Source organism: Salmo salar, chromosome 18 (genome assembly GCF_965601325.2).
Source record: "Salmo salar chromosome 18, fSalSal1, whole genome shotgun sequence".
NCBI classification, from domain to species: domain Eukaryota; kingdom Metazoa; phylum Chordata; class Actinopteri; order Salmoniformes; family Salmonidae; genus Salmo; species Salmo salar.
This window is the reverse complement of record NC_138308.1, coordinates 10,565,829-10,582,857: the sequence shown is the minus strand read 5'-3', so window position 1 is coordinate 10,582,857 and position 17,029 is coordinate 10,565,829. Positions and strand designations below refer to the sequence as shown.

General features: G+C 43.6%; 1 protein-coding gene across 1 annotated transcript in view; it reads left to right on the top strand.

Annotated features, from left to right (window-relative positions):
* Positions 1-17,029, top strand: part of LOC106576780 (adhesion G protein-coupled receptor A2-like) — a 100,383-nt gene that overhangs the window by 54,084 nt on the left and 29,270 nt on the right. The window contains exon 2 of the mRNA XM_014154178.3: positions 151-222. Coding sequence (XP_014009653.3) covers positions 151-222 — 72 coding nt within the window. The remainder of the gene's footprint in view (positions 1-150; positions 223-17,029) is intronic.

Here is a 17,029-nt window from a genome sequence, read left to right as displayed (position 1 = left end):
TAGAAATCTCTCACCAAGTTATTGACAGGATGCATAATTTATTGGACATTTGTGTTAAATCACCCCACAGGGTTGTATTTCTGTGGTATTTACTCGTATGTCCCTAAGGTCACCATCTCACAGTTCACCTTTCCACTCTTCTGTCCACAGGATTCTCAGTAACAACAAGATCTCACTACTGAGAAACGCCTCCTTCTTTGGCCTGACAATCCTGGAGAAACTGTAAGTAAGCCATCTGCTGCAGGGAATTTTTCTGTTTGTCTTCCCCTGAGCCATAATAGCTGTCATCATGAAAATGACCCTGCCTGCGCTGTGAAAGGGACAGTGCAAAGGGATAGCCATGGGAGCTAGGGTAACGCTCAAGGGGCGGTTGTTGTTAATGCTAGCCCAAATCAAGTCATTGACTGCATCCACCTTCAAGCCACCACACTTAACCTCAATTGCCTGAGTCAATGTCTTAAAATGCATAATACATAAATTGTAAGTTGGTACAATTTGGCTTTGTAATGTGATGGGGCACTGATTGTGATGATAACTCTGCTGTCAGTTGAGATGTCACCGTGGTCTGCATACAAATTAATTTCTAAGTCAAATTTCTCCTTGTGGACAATAAAGTATATCATATCATATATATATATATATATACAGTGGGGGGGAAAAGTATTTGATCCCCTGCTGATTTTGTACGTTTTACCACTGATAAAGAAAGGATCAGTCTATCATTTTAATGGCAGGTTTATTTGAACAGTGAGAGACAGAATAACAACAACAATATCCAGAAAAACGCATGTCAAAAATGTTATAAATTGATTAGCATTTTAATGAGGGAAATAAGTATTTGACCCCCTCTCAATCAGAAAGATTTCTGGCTCCCAGGTGACTTTTATACAGGTAACGAGCTGAGATTCGGAGCACACTCTTTAAGGGAGTGCTCCTAAACGCAGCTTGTTACCTGTAAAAAAGACACCTGTCCACAGAAGCAATCAATCAATCAGATTCCAAACTCTCCACCATGGCCAAGACCAAAGAGCTCTCCAAGGATGTCAGGGACAAGATTGTAGACCTACACAGGTCATGTTGTTCTTCACATTACCATCTCTGGTAAACACACACTATGTCAAATAAAATCTACGTTTATTTGTCACATGCACAGGATACAGAAGGTGTAAACGATACAGTGAAATTGTTACTTGCATAGAAGCAAAAACAGAAAGTGTCCATATAAAAATATTGTATAAATATTTTAGAATTATTAGATGTTGCATACCCAGACACTTGTCTAAATTGATGGGTCATGTGAAAGAAATGATATAACCACCCCCCTATTGTCTAGACATGTACACGTGTTCATGAAATACAATAGAGGGCCCTAATCACCCCCAGACACACCTGGCTACCTTGATGGGTCATGTAATCATCTGGCGAAGTGGAGTCTTTTGTTTAGACAAATAGTTAGCTAGCTATATGTTTGTAATGTTTGTATTGGTATTAGTAGTAGTATGAGTTGGGATTTTGCTAGCTAGCTAGCTAGCTAAACAAAAAAACGGGATAATCCCAACTCATACTACTACCAATACAAACATTGTCATAGCTGGAGTATGAATCTGCAGGAAGCTAAAGCTAACCAACTAGGTTCAGTGTTGGTTAGCTAACATTAGGCTATAACTAGCAATGCACCTGAAACCCCACTTCTTTAAGGAATACCTGGGATAGGATTAAGTAATCCTTCTAACCCTCCCCCCCTACCCTCCCCCCCAAAAAGATATAGATGTACTATTGTAAAGTGGTTGTTCCACTGGATATCATATGGTGAATGCACCAATTTGTAAGTCGCTCTGGATAAGAGCGTCTGCTAAATGATGTAAATGTAAATGTAAATGAATAATATTACTACATAGATCATACATGTAATGTTAGCTAGTGTCACGTCCTGACCATAGAAAGCTGTTATTTTCTATGGTAGAGTAGGTCAAGGCGTGACAGGGGGGTTTTCTAGTTTAGTTTTTCTATGTTGTTATGTTCTAGTTTTGTATTTCTATGTTGGGTTTTGTTTGGGATGATCTCCAATTAGAGGCAGCTGGTCATTGTTGTCTCTAATTGGAGATCATACTTAAGTAGGTGTTTTTCCCACCTGGGTTTGTGGGAGATTGTTTTTGAGTACGTGTATGTTAACTCTTCGTCACGGTTTGTTGATTTTGTTTATTCAGTTTATTTTGTATGTATTGCATAGTTTCACAGTTCAATAAATATGTGGAACGATAATCACGCTGCACTTTGGTCCGCTTCATCCTACGACAACCGTGACAGAATCTCCCACCACCAAAGGACCAAGCAGCGTGGTCAGCAGGACAAATGGACATGAGAGGAAATCCTGGATGGGAGAGGACCCTAGAGGCAGGCCGGGGAATATCGCCGGTCAAGAGAGCAGATGGAGGCTGCGAGAGATGAACGGCAAATATATGAGGCACTAGCACGGCAACAATGGAAGCTCGAGAGGCAGCCCCAATAATTTTCTTTGGGGTTGCACACCGGGAGACTGGCAGAGTCAGGGTGGAGACCTGAGCCAACTCCCCATGCTTACCGTGGGGAGCGCGTGACGAAGCAAGCACCGTGTTATGCAGTGATTCACAGCCCGGTGCGATCTGTGCCCGCGCCCCGCATTTGTTGAGCTAGGTTGAGCATTCAGCCAGGAAGGGTGGTGCCAGCCCAGCGCTCCTGGTCTCCAGTTCGCCTTCTCGGTCCAGGATATCCTGCACTGGCCCTGCGCACTGTGTCGCCAGTGCGTATTCACAGCCCAGTGCGTCCTGTGCCAGCGCCCTGCATTTGCCGGGCAAAAGTAAGCATCCAGCCAGGACGGGTTGTGCCAGCTCTACGATCGAGACCTCCAGTGCGCCTCCACGGCCCAGTATATCCTGTGCCTGCCCCACGTACCCGGCCTCCAGTGAGCGTATCCAACCCGGTACGCCCTATGCCTGCTCCTCGCACTTGCCCTGAGGTGCGTGTCACCAGTCTGGCGCCACCTGTGCCAGCCCCACGCATCAGGCCTCCAGTGCACCTGCCCAGTCCGGGGTGTCATGTTCCTGCTCCCCGCACTCGCCCTGAGGTGCGTATTACTAGTCTGGCGCCACCTGTGCCAGCCCCACGCATCAGGCCTCCAGTGCGCATTCCCAGTCCAGAGCTTCCAGCGACAGTTCCCAGTACAGAGCTTCTGGCGACAGTTCCCAGTCCAGAGATTCCGGCGACAGTTTCCAGTCCAGAGCTTCTGGCGACAGTTCCCAGTCCAGAGCTTCCGACGACAGTTCCCAGTCCAGAGCTTCCGGCGACAGTTCTCAGTCCAGAGCTTCCGGCGACAGTTCCCATTCCAGAGCTTCCGGCGACGTTTTGCATTCCGGAACCTCCTGAGACGGCCTCCAGTCCGGAACCTCCTGAGACGGCCTCCAGTCCGGAACCTCCTGAGACGGTCCGCAGTCCGGAACCTCCTGAGACGGTCCGCAGTCCGGAACCTCCTGAGACGGTCCGCAGTCCAGAACCTCCTGAGACGGTCCGCAGTCCGGAACCTCCAGCGACGGTCCGCAGTCCGGAACCTCCAGCGACTGTCTGCAGTCCGGAACCTCCAGCGACGGTCCGCAGTCCAGAGTCTTCAGCGGCGGTCCGCAGTCCAGAACCTCCAGCGGCGGTCCGCAGTCCAGAACTTCCAGCGGCGGTCTGCAGTCCAGAACCTCCAGCGGCAGTCTGCAGTCCAGAACCTCCGGTGATGATCCGCAGTCCAGGTCCTTCGGCGACGATCCAGAGTCCGGTGACACAAAAGCGGAGGGATCAGCGGGCGGAGCGGGGTTTACGCCCCGAACCGGAGCCGCCTCCTCTGCTGGAGGATCCGCGGGATGAGAAGGTTCTGCGTACTGCACCAGAGCCGCCATAGACATTTGTCACCCCCCTTACCCCCCCTTTTTTTTTTGGTGCATTCGGAGTCCGCACCTTTCGGGGAGGTACTGTCACGTCCTGACCATAGAAAGCTGTTATTTTCTATGGTAGAGTAGGTCAGGGCGTGACAGGGGGTTTTTCTAGTTTAGTTTTCTATGTTGTTATGTTCTAGTTTTGTATTTCTATGTTGGGTTTTGTTTGGGATGATCTCCAATTAGAGGCAGCTGGTCATCGTTGTCTCTAATTGGAGATCATACTTAAGTAGGTGTTTTTCCCACCTGGGTTTGTGTTTGATTGTTTTTGAGTACGTGTATGTTAACTCTTCGTCATGGTTTGTTGTTTTTGTTTATTCAGTTTATTTTGTATGTATTGCATAGTTTCACAGTTCAATAAATATGTGGAACGATAATCACGCTGCACTTTGGTCCGCTTCATCCTACAACAACCGTGACAGCTAGTGAGCCAGCAAGCTAATGTTAGCTAGTTAGCTAACAGTACGCTTTATCTTGCAATGAAAACAACTTTCTGACAAAATTAGAAACTACATCTGAAAATGTAGCTAGAATCTTACCCATATACATGGATGAATGCTTCACGGCAGACTGGAACCATTTAACTTTTTTTGTTTGTCGCTACATCTTTTTTGGCCAGTGTGTCAAGTCCCTCCAGTTCACACTCACTGTTGCGTGTGCAGAAAGTAGCCCATCACAACTTTTTCGAACTGATCTGTCGATAGCGCCTGCTAAATTCAGGGCATCAATGTTGTTGACAAAAGAAACAAAACCTTTGTAGTTCTCGATGGCTCACGTTATATCTTTCAAAAACGCTGTGGTAGAAAGGACTATTAACACATACTGAGCAGATCACATTATAGACAGAAGCATTCTATATGGCAGACCAATCCAAACTTATCTCCCGGCATGTCCAGCCCATTAATTATCTAAGCCAATCATAGCTAGCGGGAAGGTACCTATCTTTTCCCGTGGTTAAACCAATTAGGCTTGTAATTAAAAAAGTGTCTTTGTATTTACAGATGGAATACAAGTTTGCTATTAAGGCACATGAAAGTTCACATATTCCAGAAGGCATTTCTGCCAAAATATCAAAAAATAATTTTTAAAAAGACGTTCAAATGCCTCTCCTGTGATGTATTGACGTGTGAGATACGCCTAACTTCCTGAAACGGATCACGTGTGTATATATATATATACAGTATACATATACAGTGACTTCCGATAGTATTCAGACCCCTTGACATTTTTTGTTGTTGTTACGTTACAGTCTTAATCTAAAATGGATTAAATAATTACAAATCCTCAGCAATCTACACACAATACATCAGCTGTCAGAGCAGCTTACCGATCACTGTACCCGTACACAGCCCATCTGTAAATTGCACACCCATCTACCTCATCCCCATATTGTTATTTCTTTTTTTTGCTCTTTTGCACCCCTGTATCTCTGCATGCACATCATCATCATCTGCTCATCTATCACTCCAGTGTTATTGCTAAATTGTAATTATTTCACCTCTATGGCCTATTTATTCCATTTTACATTTTAGTAATTTAGCAGACGCTCTTATCCAGAGCGACTTACAGTAGTGAATGCATACATTTCATTTCATGCATTTAAAAAAAAAAAAATTGTACTGGCCCCCCGTAGGAATCGAACCCACAACCCTGGCATTGCACACACCATGCTCTACCAACTGAGCCACAGGGAAGACCATTCCCTTACCTTCCCTAATCTTACTACATTTGCACAAACCGTACAAAGATTTTTCTATTGTGTTATTGACTATACGTTTGTTTATCCCATGTGTAACTCTGTGTTGTTGTTTTTGTCGCACTGCTTTGCTTTAGCTTGGCCAGTTCGCAACTGTAAATGAGAACTTGTTCTCAGCTGGCCTACCTGGTTAAATAAAGGTCAAATAAATGTAAAAAAATAAAAATAAATAAACACCATAATGACAAAGTGAAAACAGGTTTTTTGAAAGTTTGGGAACCACTGCTCTACAACATTACGAATAATCTTCCAGCGATCACACACTGGTTAATATTCAGTGTTGCATACAGTGTCTCTACTGGATGTCGTAGAATATTGTTTAGTGCTTAATCCTTGACATTCCATTTCAATTTGATGAGTAATCCATTTCTTTATCCCTCATGTCTTTTAATGATGACCCTCCCTGTACTGTTTAGAGAATGATGTCATCGATCTCAGTGTGATTGAGTTGTGCCATTAAGGACTGACCCTCTGATGATATACCCCACTGATTTGATGGATAGACAATAGCTACTGGTCCAGATCCAGGTCAAGGTTCTTCATCTATTCTGTGACTTTTGACCTCATGGCTGCCAGCTGTAGCTATTGGCAGCGCCTGCCGACTGTGCTCTTACGAGCGGTGGGTGCCAAAGCACTGCTTGCAGGTGCCCTCAGTGAGTGGGCTGTGACGGCCAGCTGTTGCAAAGTCTGCCGTTTGGCACCCAGAGGGCCGTGGTGCTGACTAACAAGCTTACCCAGCACAGTCTGTGATGGTGTGGAGTGTACTCTACCACACTGTGACCAGAGTCCTCATTACTGTACCCTAGATCTGGAAGGAAGAGGATGTATCTAGACACATTAGGATGAGGCTGAGCTGATGATTATACAGCATATTGCTTCGTTACTCAAGCATTTGAGGGTTTGGCATGCATGCACCATCTGTGCTGCTGTGTTGTGTGTACTCTACCACTGTGAGTGTAACAGAGTGTCCCATTACTGTACCCTGGAACTGGAAGAGGAGCAGAGGTAGTTGGACATATTAGAATGACACTGGGCTGATGATTATACAGCATATTTCCTGGTGATTACTTAATAATTTGAGGGCATGGAATATGGTTCTGATAGTTTTAAAGATGGTATGATTATTGAGCTGCTGCCTATGTACCATTGATTGGCATATATTTGCAACCACTTGCTCAAAATTGAGATTTATGTTCGTTGCAATCCTTTTGCCTTTTATGTCACCCATGCTGAAATATGTAGATATCATTCACCACATCAGAGAAGAGATGTGCTGGGTGGTGGCCTGGGCTCAGTGTATGTCAAAGTGGGTCAGATTTATAGCATGCATATGAACAAAGCACACCATAAATATGTCATGATTTGACGATTTACCAGTTCAATGCTTTCCCACAATGTAAACTATCCCCATTCCATATAATTTAATTTCCTTGAATCCTATGTCATCACATTGAGAATTCAATAATAGTATGACCAAAGTAGCATGTGATATGTATGTACAGTGCATTTAGAATGTATTCAGACCCCTTGACTTTTTCCACATTTTGTTACATTACAGCCTTATTCTAAAATGTATTTAAAAAAAGCAAAAACAGCTTTTTTTGGTGCAAATGTATTAAAAATAAAAAATAAATACTACATTTCCATAAGTATTCAGACCCTTTACTCAGTACTTTGTTGAAGCACCTTTGGGCAGCAATTACAGCCTTGAGTCTTCTCGGGTATGACGGTACAAGCTTGGCACACCTGTATTTAGGGAGTTTCTCCCATTCTTCTTTGCAGATCCTCTCAAGCTCTGTCAGGTTGGATGGGGAGCATCGCTGCACAGCGTCCTCCAGACGTGAGTCTTGGCATTCAGGCCAAAGAATCTCGTTTCTCATGGTCTGAGAGTCTTTAGGTGCCTTTTGGAAAACTCCAAGTGGGCTGTCCTGTATCTTTTACTGAGTAGTGTCTTCCGTCGGCAACTCTACCATAAAGGCAGAGTTGGAGTGCAGCAGAGATGGTTGTCCTTCTGGAAGGTTCACCCATCTTCACAGAGGAACTCTGGAGCTCTGTTAGACTGACCATCGGATACTTGGTCACCTCCCTGACCACGCTCTTCTCCCCCGATTGCTCAGTTTGGCCGGGCTGCCAGCTCTAGGAAGAGTCTTGGTGGTTACACATTTATTCCATTTAAGAATAATGGAGGCCACTGTGCTCTTGGGGGATCTTCAATGCTGCATTCATTTTTTGGTACCCTTCCCCAGATCTGTTTCTCAACAAAATCCTCTCTCGGAGCTCTATGGACAATTCCTTCAACCTCATAACTTAGGTTTTTCCTCTGACATGCACTGTCAACTGTGGGCCTAATATAGACAGGTGTGTGCCATTCCAAATCATGTCCAATCATCAATTGAATTTACCACAGGTATCATGACTCAGGATATGACCCAGATGCAGATACGGGAGGCATATAGTAAGAGTTCTCAGATAATGTATTACAAACATAGGGCAGGCAAAGGGCAGGTCGAGGACAGGCAGAGGTTCATGATCAGGTCAGAGTCAGGCAGGTACAGGACGGCAGGCAGGCTCGGGGTCAGAGCAGGCAGAGGTTCGTAATTAGGTCATAGTCAGGCAGGTACAGGACGGCAGGATTGGAAACAGGAGACAAAGGCCTGTGAGACATTTTTTATCCTAGACACATGACAAGTGGGATCTATACAGAGGGTACGGGGCAACAGAAGACGAACAGCAGAGGGGCGAAGAATCTTGGAGATGGGGAAAGGGCCAATAAAACCGGGGGAAAGTTTGCGGGACTATACCTGGAGGGGCCGATCCCGAGTGGACAGCCATACCCTCTGCCCGAGGCGATAACGTCGATACCTGGAGGTGGTCTTGAGGAGAGCGTCCCACCTACTCAACAGCCAGTGTAATCCCGTGGCGCGATATTCAAATACCTCAAAAATGCAAAAACTTCAATTTTTCAAACATATGACTATTTTACACCATTTTAAAGACAAGACTCTCGTTAATCTAACCACACTGTCCGATTTCAAAAAGGCTTTACAACGAAAGCAAAACATTAGATTATGTCAGCAGAGTACCCAGCCAGAAATAATCAGACACCCATTTTTCAAGCTAGCATATAATGTCACATAAACCCAAACCACAGCTAAATGCAGCACTAACCTTTGATGATCTTCATCAGATGACAACCCTAGGACATTATGTTATACAATACATGCATGTTTTGTTCAATCGAGTTCATATTTATATCAAAAACCAGCTTTTTACATTAGCATGTGACTAGCATGTGACTAGCATTCCCACCGAACACTGCCGGTGAATTTACTAAATTACTCACGATAAACGTTCACAAAAAGCATAACAATTATTTTAAGAATTATAGATACAGAACTCCTCTATGCACTCGATATGTCCGATTTTAAAATAGCTTTTCGGTGAAAGCACATTTTGCAATATTCTAAGTAGATAGCCCGGCATCACAGGGCTAGCTATTTAGACACCCAGCAAGTTTAGCACTCACCAAAGTCAGATTTACTATAAGAAAAATGTTATTACCTTTGCTGTTCTTTGTCAGAATGCACTCCCAGGACTTCTACTTCAATAACAAATGTTGGTTTGGTCCCAAATAATCCATTGTTATATCCAAATAGCGGCGTTTTGTTCGTGCGTTCAAGACACTATCCGAAAGGGTAAATAAGGGTGACGAGCATGGCGCATTTCGTGACAAAAAAATTCTAAATATTCCATTACCGTACTTCGAAGCATGTCAACCGCTGTTTAAAATCAATTTTTATGGCATTTTTCTCGTAAAAAAGCGATAATATTCCGACCGGGAAGGTAGGTAAAAAGAGGAAAGAAAATAAAGCACGGGGTCGACTCGTGCACGCGCCTAAGCCCATAGTACTCTGATCGGCCACTTGCCAAACGCGATAATGTGTTTCAGCCAGAGGCTGCCTCGATATCATTCAGCTTTTTCCCGGGCTCTGAGAGCCTATGGGAGCCGTAGGAAGTGTCACGTTATAGCAAAGATCCTCAGTCTTCAATAAAAAGAGCCAAGATGAACAACAACTTGTCAGACAGGCCACTTCCTGCATGGAATCTTCTTAGGTTTTGGCCTGCCATATGAGTTCTGTTATACTCACAGACACCATTCAAACAGTTTTAGAAACTTTAGGGTGTTTGCTATCCAAAGCCAATAATTATATGCATATTCTAGTTACTGGGCAGGAGTAGTAACCAGATTAAATCCGGCCGTGTCAATACTGCCCCCTAGCCCTAACAGGTTAAGTCTGCGTAAGCGCTCAATCTGGCCCTGCCCAGTTGCATGGGCTCCGGAGGAGACGACTCGAAAGCCCTCGGTGACCTCCGAGAGAACTCGGGCAACATAGGATCCACTCGGAAATATGGGCTTCGGGGATTTCCGGGATTCCTCAGAGGCGAGGTGGAAATTGAGGATGAGCGTCGGCGACAGGGAACAGAGTCCGTCTCCCTCCTACATTCCCGTAGCTGCCCATCGATCCGGATGGTCAAGGCTATGAGGGTGTCGAGGTCCAGGGGCAGCTCCCAGGCTGCGAGTTCATCTGTAATCACCTTCGATAATCCGTGAAGGAACGCATCGAACAGGGCTTCCAGGTTCCAGGCACTCTCAGCTGCCAACGTGCAAAAATCCATTGTGTAGTCTGCTACACTACGGGAATCCTGACATAGTTGGGACAGCTTACGAGCTGCCTCTCTCCAGGACAACATAGAATTGAACACTTTACGTACCTCCAGCACAAACTCCTCCAGTGTGAGGCAAACGGTGGATTGTTGCTCCCACACCGCTGTAGCCCAGGCAAGAGCCTTCCCGGTCATCAGCGTTATCACGTACAGTATCCTCGAGCGTCCGAGGGAAATGAAAAGTGCTGTAGCTCAAAGATGAGAGAACACTGGGAGAGAAACGCCCGGCAGGATCCGGCATCTCCAGCGTAGCACTCCGGAGGAGGTAAGCAGGGTTCTTGGGGAGAAACGCTGCTGGTAGCGGGGTAACTGACAGTCTGGGGGATTACTGTAGTGGCAGGCTGCCTCACAGACAATCCATGGAATTTCTCCAGCAATGTGCTGACAGTACTGTCCTGGCGTTACGCCAAGGTCTGGAATCCTTCCATAAGACCTTGAAGTAACTCCTGTCTTCCAATGGTGGCTCCCTGGACGGAGACGGCGTTGCGGAGCTGGTCAGAGCCTGCTGAGTCAGTCATGGCCAGTTCGTACTATCATGACTCAGAATATGACCCAGATGCAGACACAGGAGGCGGATAGTACAGTTTATTACAAACACGAGGCAGGCAAAGGGCAGGTCAAGGACAGGCAGAGATTCGTGATCAGGTCAGAGTCAGGCAGGTAAAGGACGGCAGGCAGGCTCGGGGTCAGGGCAGGCAGAATGGTCAGAACCGGGAAAAACTAGGAAACAGAACATGAGAAACAGGAAGATGGGAAAGCACACTGGTAAGACCTGACAAGACAAGACAAACTGGCAACAGACAAACAGAGAACACAGTTATAAATACACAGGGGATAATGGTACAGATGGGCGACACCTGGAAGGGGGTGGAGACAAGCACAAAGACAGGTGAAACAGATCATGGTGTGACAGGTAGACTCCAATCAAGTTCAATCTCAAGGATGATCAATGGAAACATGATGCCCCTGAACTCAATTTCGAGTAATTAATTTAAAAAAAAAATGTAAGTGCAAAATGTTAAAAAAAGTTGGTTGAAATTGATGAAGATTTTTTTTTTAAATAAATTATAGAATAAGGCTGTAACGTAACAAAATGTGGAAGAAGTCAAGGGGTCTGAGTACATTCCAAACGCACGGTGCCTTCGGAAAGTATTCAGACCCCTTGACTTCTTCCACATTTTGTTACGTTACAGCCATATTCTAAAATAGATTTTAAAAAAATTAAATCCTCAGCAATCTATACACAATAACCCATAATGACAAAGCGTTAACAGTAACATAAATATCTTATTTACAAAAGTATTCAGACCCTTTGCTATGAGACACGAAATTGAGCTGAGGTGGATCCTGTTTCCATTGATCATCCTTGAGATGTTTCTACAACTTGATTAGAGTCCATCTGTGGTAAATTATATTGATTGGACATGATTTGGAAAGGCGCACAGCTGTCTATATAAGGTCCCACAGGTAATAGTCCATGTCAAAGCAAAAACCAAGCTATGCGGTCGAAGGAATTGTCCATAGAGTTCAGACACAGGATTGTGTCAAGGCACAGATCTGGGGAAGGGTACCAAAACATTTCTGCAGCATTGTAGGTCCCCAAGAACACAGTGGCCTCCATCATTCTTAAATGGAAGAAGTTTGGAACCACCAAGACTCTTCCTAGAGCTGGCCGCCCAGCCAAACTGAGCAATCGGGGAGAAGGGCCTTGGTCAGTGAGGTGACCAAGAACTCGATGGTCACTCTGACAGAGCTCTGGGGTTTCTCTGTGGATATGGCCGGACGGAAGCCACTCCTCAGTAAAAGGCACAAGACAGCCCGCTTGGAGTTTGCCAAAAGGCACCCAGACCATAAGAAAGAAGATTCTCTGGTCTGATGAAACCAAGATTAAACTATTTGACCTGAATTCCAAGCGTCACGTCTGGAGGAATCCTGGCACCATCCCTACTGTGAAGCATGGTGGTGGCAGCATCATGCTGTGGGGATGTTTTTCAGTGGCAGGGACCGGGAGATTTGTCAGATGAGCGGAGAAAAGTACAGAGATCCTTGATGAAAACCAGCTCCAGAGCGCTCAGGACCTCAGACTGGGGAGAAGGTTTACCTTCCAATAGGACAACAACCCTGAGCACACAGCAAAGACAACGCAGGAGTGTCGTACCCAAGAAGACGTGAGGCTGTAATCGCTGCCAAAGGTGCTTCAACAAAGTACTGAGTAAAGGGTCTGAATACTTATGTAAATGTAATATTTCATTTTTTTATTTTTTATAAATTAGCAAAAAAAGTCAAGGAATCTGAATACTTTCCGAAGGTACAGTGCCTTCAGAAATTATTCACACCCCTTTGTAACATAGACGCCTGGAGTCGAAAAGCAGGTGCAGATAGTAAGTTTAATAAACTAAAGAACGATACAAAATAGGAGTAGCGTCTTGACATGGAACACAGAAGCAATACTGCCTGGGAAATTAACCTAAGGGAGTCCCAGATAAAGGGGAGGTAATGAGTGAGTTAATGGAGTCCAGGTGTGCCTTATGATGAAGCGCAGGTGTGAATAAGGTTTGATGCCAGGTGCACGTGATGATTGTTGCCAGGACTGGTGGTTAGTAAACCAGCGACGCCGAACGCCGGAGGGGAGGAGCGGGAGGAGACATAACACCCTTGACCTTTTCACACATTAGATTTTTTGTCAGTGGCCTACACACAATGCCCCATAATGTCAAAGTGGAATTATATATATATATTTTTTTTTTACAAATTAATCAAAAATGAAAAACTAAAATGTCTTGAGTCAATAAGTATTCAACCCCTTTGTTATTGCAAGCATAAATACAGTTGATGTCGGAAGTTTACATACACTTAGGTTGGAGTCATTAAAACTCGTTTTTCAACCACTCCACAAATGTCTTGTTAACAAACTATAGTTTTGGCAAGTCGGTTAGGACATCTACTTTGTGCATGACACAAGTAATTTTTCCAACAATTGTTTACAGATAGATTATTTCACTTATAATTCATTTTATCACAATTCCAGTGGGTCAGTTACATACATACACTAAGTTGACTATGCCTTTAAACAGATTGGAAAATTCCCAAAAATGATGTCATGGCTTTAGAAGCTTCTGATAGGCTAATTGACATCATTTGAGTCAATTGGAGGTGTACCTGTGGACGTATTTCAAGGCCTACCTTCAAACTCAGTGCCTCTTTGATTGACATCATGGGAAAATCAAAAGAAATCCACCAAGACCACAGAAAAATAAATTGTAGCCCTCCACAAGTCTGGTTCCTCCTTGGGAGCAATTTCCAAACGCCTGAAGGTACCATGTTCATCTGTACAAACAATAGTATGCAAGTATAAACACCATGGGACCACGCAGCCAACATACTGCTCAGGAAGGAGACGCATTCTGTCTCCTAGAGATGAACGTACTTTGGTGCGAAAAGTGTAAATCAATCCCAGAACAACCGCAAAAGACCTTGTGAAGATGCTGGAGGAAACAGGTACAAAAGTATCTATACCCACAGTTAAACGAGCGCTATATCGACATAACCTGAAAGGCCACTCAGCAAAGAAGAAGCCACTGCTCCAAAACCGCCATAAAAAAAGATAGACTACGGTTTGCAACTGCACATGCGGACAAATATCGTACTTTTTGGAGAAATGTCCTCTGGTCTGATGAAACAAAAATAGAACTATTTGGCCTTAATGACCATCGTTATGTTTGGAGGAAAAAGGGGGGGCTTGCAAGCCGAAGAACACCATCCCGACCGTGAAGCACGGGGGTGGCAGCATCATGTTGTGGGGGTGCTTTGCTGCAGGAGGGACTGGTGCACTTCACAAAATAGATGGCATCATGAGGCAGGAAAATTATGTGGATATATTGAAGCAACATCTCAAGACATCAGACAGGAAGTTAAAGCTTGGTTGCAAATGGGTCTTCCAAATGAACAATGACCCCAAGCATACTTCCAAAGTTGTGGCAAAATGGCTTAAGGACAACAAAGTCAAGGTATTTGAGTGGCCATCTCAACGCCCTGACCTCTATCCCAATAGAATATTTGTGGGCAGAACAGAAAAAGCGTGGGAGAGCAAGGAGGCCTACAAACCTGACTCAGTTACACCAGCTCTGTCAGGAGGAATGGGCCAAAATTCACCCAACTTATTGTGGGAAGCTTGTGGAAGGCTACCTGAAACGTTTGACCCAAGTTAAACAATATAAAGGCAATGCTACCAAATACTAATTGAGTGTACGTAAACTTCTGACCCACTGGGAATGTGATGAATGAAATAAAAGCTGAAATAATTAATTCTCTATACTATTATTCTGACATTTCACATTCTTAAAATGAAGTGGTGATCCTAACTGACCTAAGACAGGGAATTTTTTACTAGGATTAAATGTCAGGAATTGTGAAAAACTGAGTTTAAATGTATTTGGCTAAGGTGTATGTAAACTTCCGACTTCAACTGTAAGTTCAGGAGTTGGCTTAACAAGTCACATAATAATTTGCATGTGCAATAATAGTGTTTAATATGATTTTTAAATGACTACCTATTTTCTTTACCCCACACATACAATTATCTGTAAGGTCCCTCAGTCCAGCAGTGAATTTCAAACACAGATTCAAACACGAAGACCAGGGAAGTTTTCCAATGGATCGCAAAGAAGGGCCCCTATTGGTAAATGGGTTTAATAAAATGCAGACATTGAATATCACTTTGAGCATGGTGAAGTAATAAATTACTATTTTGATGGTATATCAACACACCAAGTCATTACAAAGATATATCCGTCCTTCCTAACTCAGATGCCATAGATGAAGGAAACCACTCAGGGATTTCACCATGAGGCCAATGGTGACTTTAAAACAGTTACGGAGTTAATGGCTTAGATAGGAGAAAACTGAGGATGGATCAACAACATTGTAGTTACTCCACAATACTAACGTAATTGACTGAGTGAAAAGAAAGAAGCCTTAACAGAATAACAATATTCAAGGCACTAAAGTAATACTGCAAAGAAATAGGCAAAGAAATTCACATTTTGTACTGAATACAAAGTATTATGTTTCGGCCAAATCTAATACAACACATTACTGAGTACCACTCTCCATATTTTCAAGGATAGTAGTGGCTGCATCATGTTATGGGTATGTTTGTAATCGTTAAGGACGGTGGAGTTTTTCAGGATAAAAAATAAAGAGAATGGAGCTAAGCACAGGCAAAATCATAGAGGAAAACCTGGTTCAGTCTGCTTTCCACAAAACACTGGGAGATTAATTAATCTTTCAGCAGGACAATAATGTAAAACACAAGGTCAGATTTTCACTGGAGTTGCTTACGAAGATGACAGTGAATGTTCCTGAGTGGCCGAGTTACAATTTTGACTTAAATCTACTTGAAAATCTATGGCAAGACCTGAAAATGATTTTTTAGCAATGATCAACAACCAACTTGACAGAGCTTTAAGAATTTTAATGTGCAAATATTGTACAATCCAGGTATGCAAAGCTCTTAGAGACTTACCCAGAAAGATTCACAGCTGTAGTTGCTGCACATGTGCAAATGGAACACAATGTGATTCTAACATGTATTGATGGTTAAATACTCATCTAATCAAGAGATATTAGTGTTTTTTTTTCATATACATATACAGTACCAGGCAAAAGTTTGGACACACCTACTCATTCAAGGGTTTTTCTTAACATTGTAAAATACTAGTGAAGACATCAAAACTATGAAATAACACGTACGGAATCATGTACTGTAGTAACCAAAAAAGTGTTAAACAAATCAAAATATATTTTATATTTTAGCCACCCTTTGCCTTGATGACAGCTTTGCACACTCTTGGCATTTTCTCAACCAGCTTCACTTGGAATGCTTTTCCAACAGTCTTGAAGGAGTTCCCACATATGCTGAGCACTTGTTGGCTGCTTTTCCTTCACTCTGCGGTCCAACTCATCCCAAAACATCTCAATTGGTTTGAGGTCAGGTGATTGTGGAGGCCAGGTCATCTAATGCAGCAATCCATTACTCTCCTTCTTGGTCAAATAGCCCTTACATAACCTGGAGGTGTGTTGGGTCATTGTCCTGTTGAAAAACAAATGATAGTCCCACTAAGCACAAACCAGATGGGATGGCGTATCACTGCAGAATGCTGTGGTAGCCATGCTGGTTAAGTGTGCCTTAAATGCTAAATAAATCACTGACAGTGTCACCAGCAAAGCACCCCCACACCATCAAACCTCCTCCTCCATGCTTTACGGTGGGAACCACTCATGCAGAGATCATCTGTTCACCAACTCGGCGTCTCACAAAGACACGGCGGTTGTAACCAAAAATCGTACATTTGGACTCATCAGACCAAAGAACAGATTTCCACCTGTCTAATGTCCATTGCTCATGTGTTTTGGCCCAAGCAAGTCTCTTCATCTTATTGGTGACCTTTAGTAGTAGTTTCTTTGCAGCAATTCGTAAAAAATAAAGAAAAACCATGGATTGAGTAGGTGTGTTCAAACTTTTGACTGGTACTGTATATACATTTTTTTAAATATTAGATTTTTTCTTCCATTTTGATATTACAGAGTATTTTGT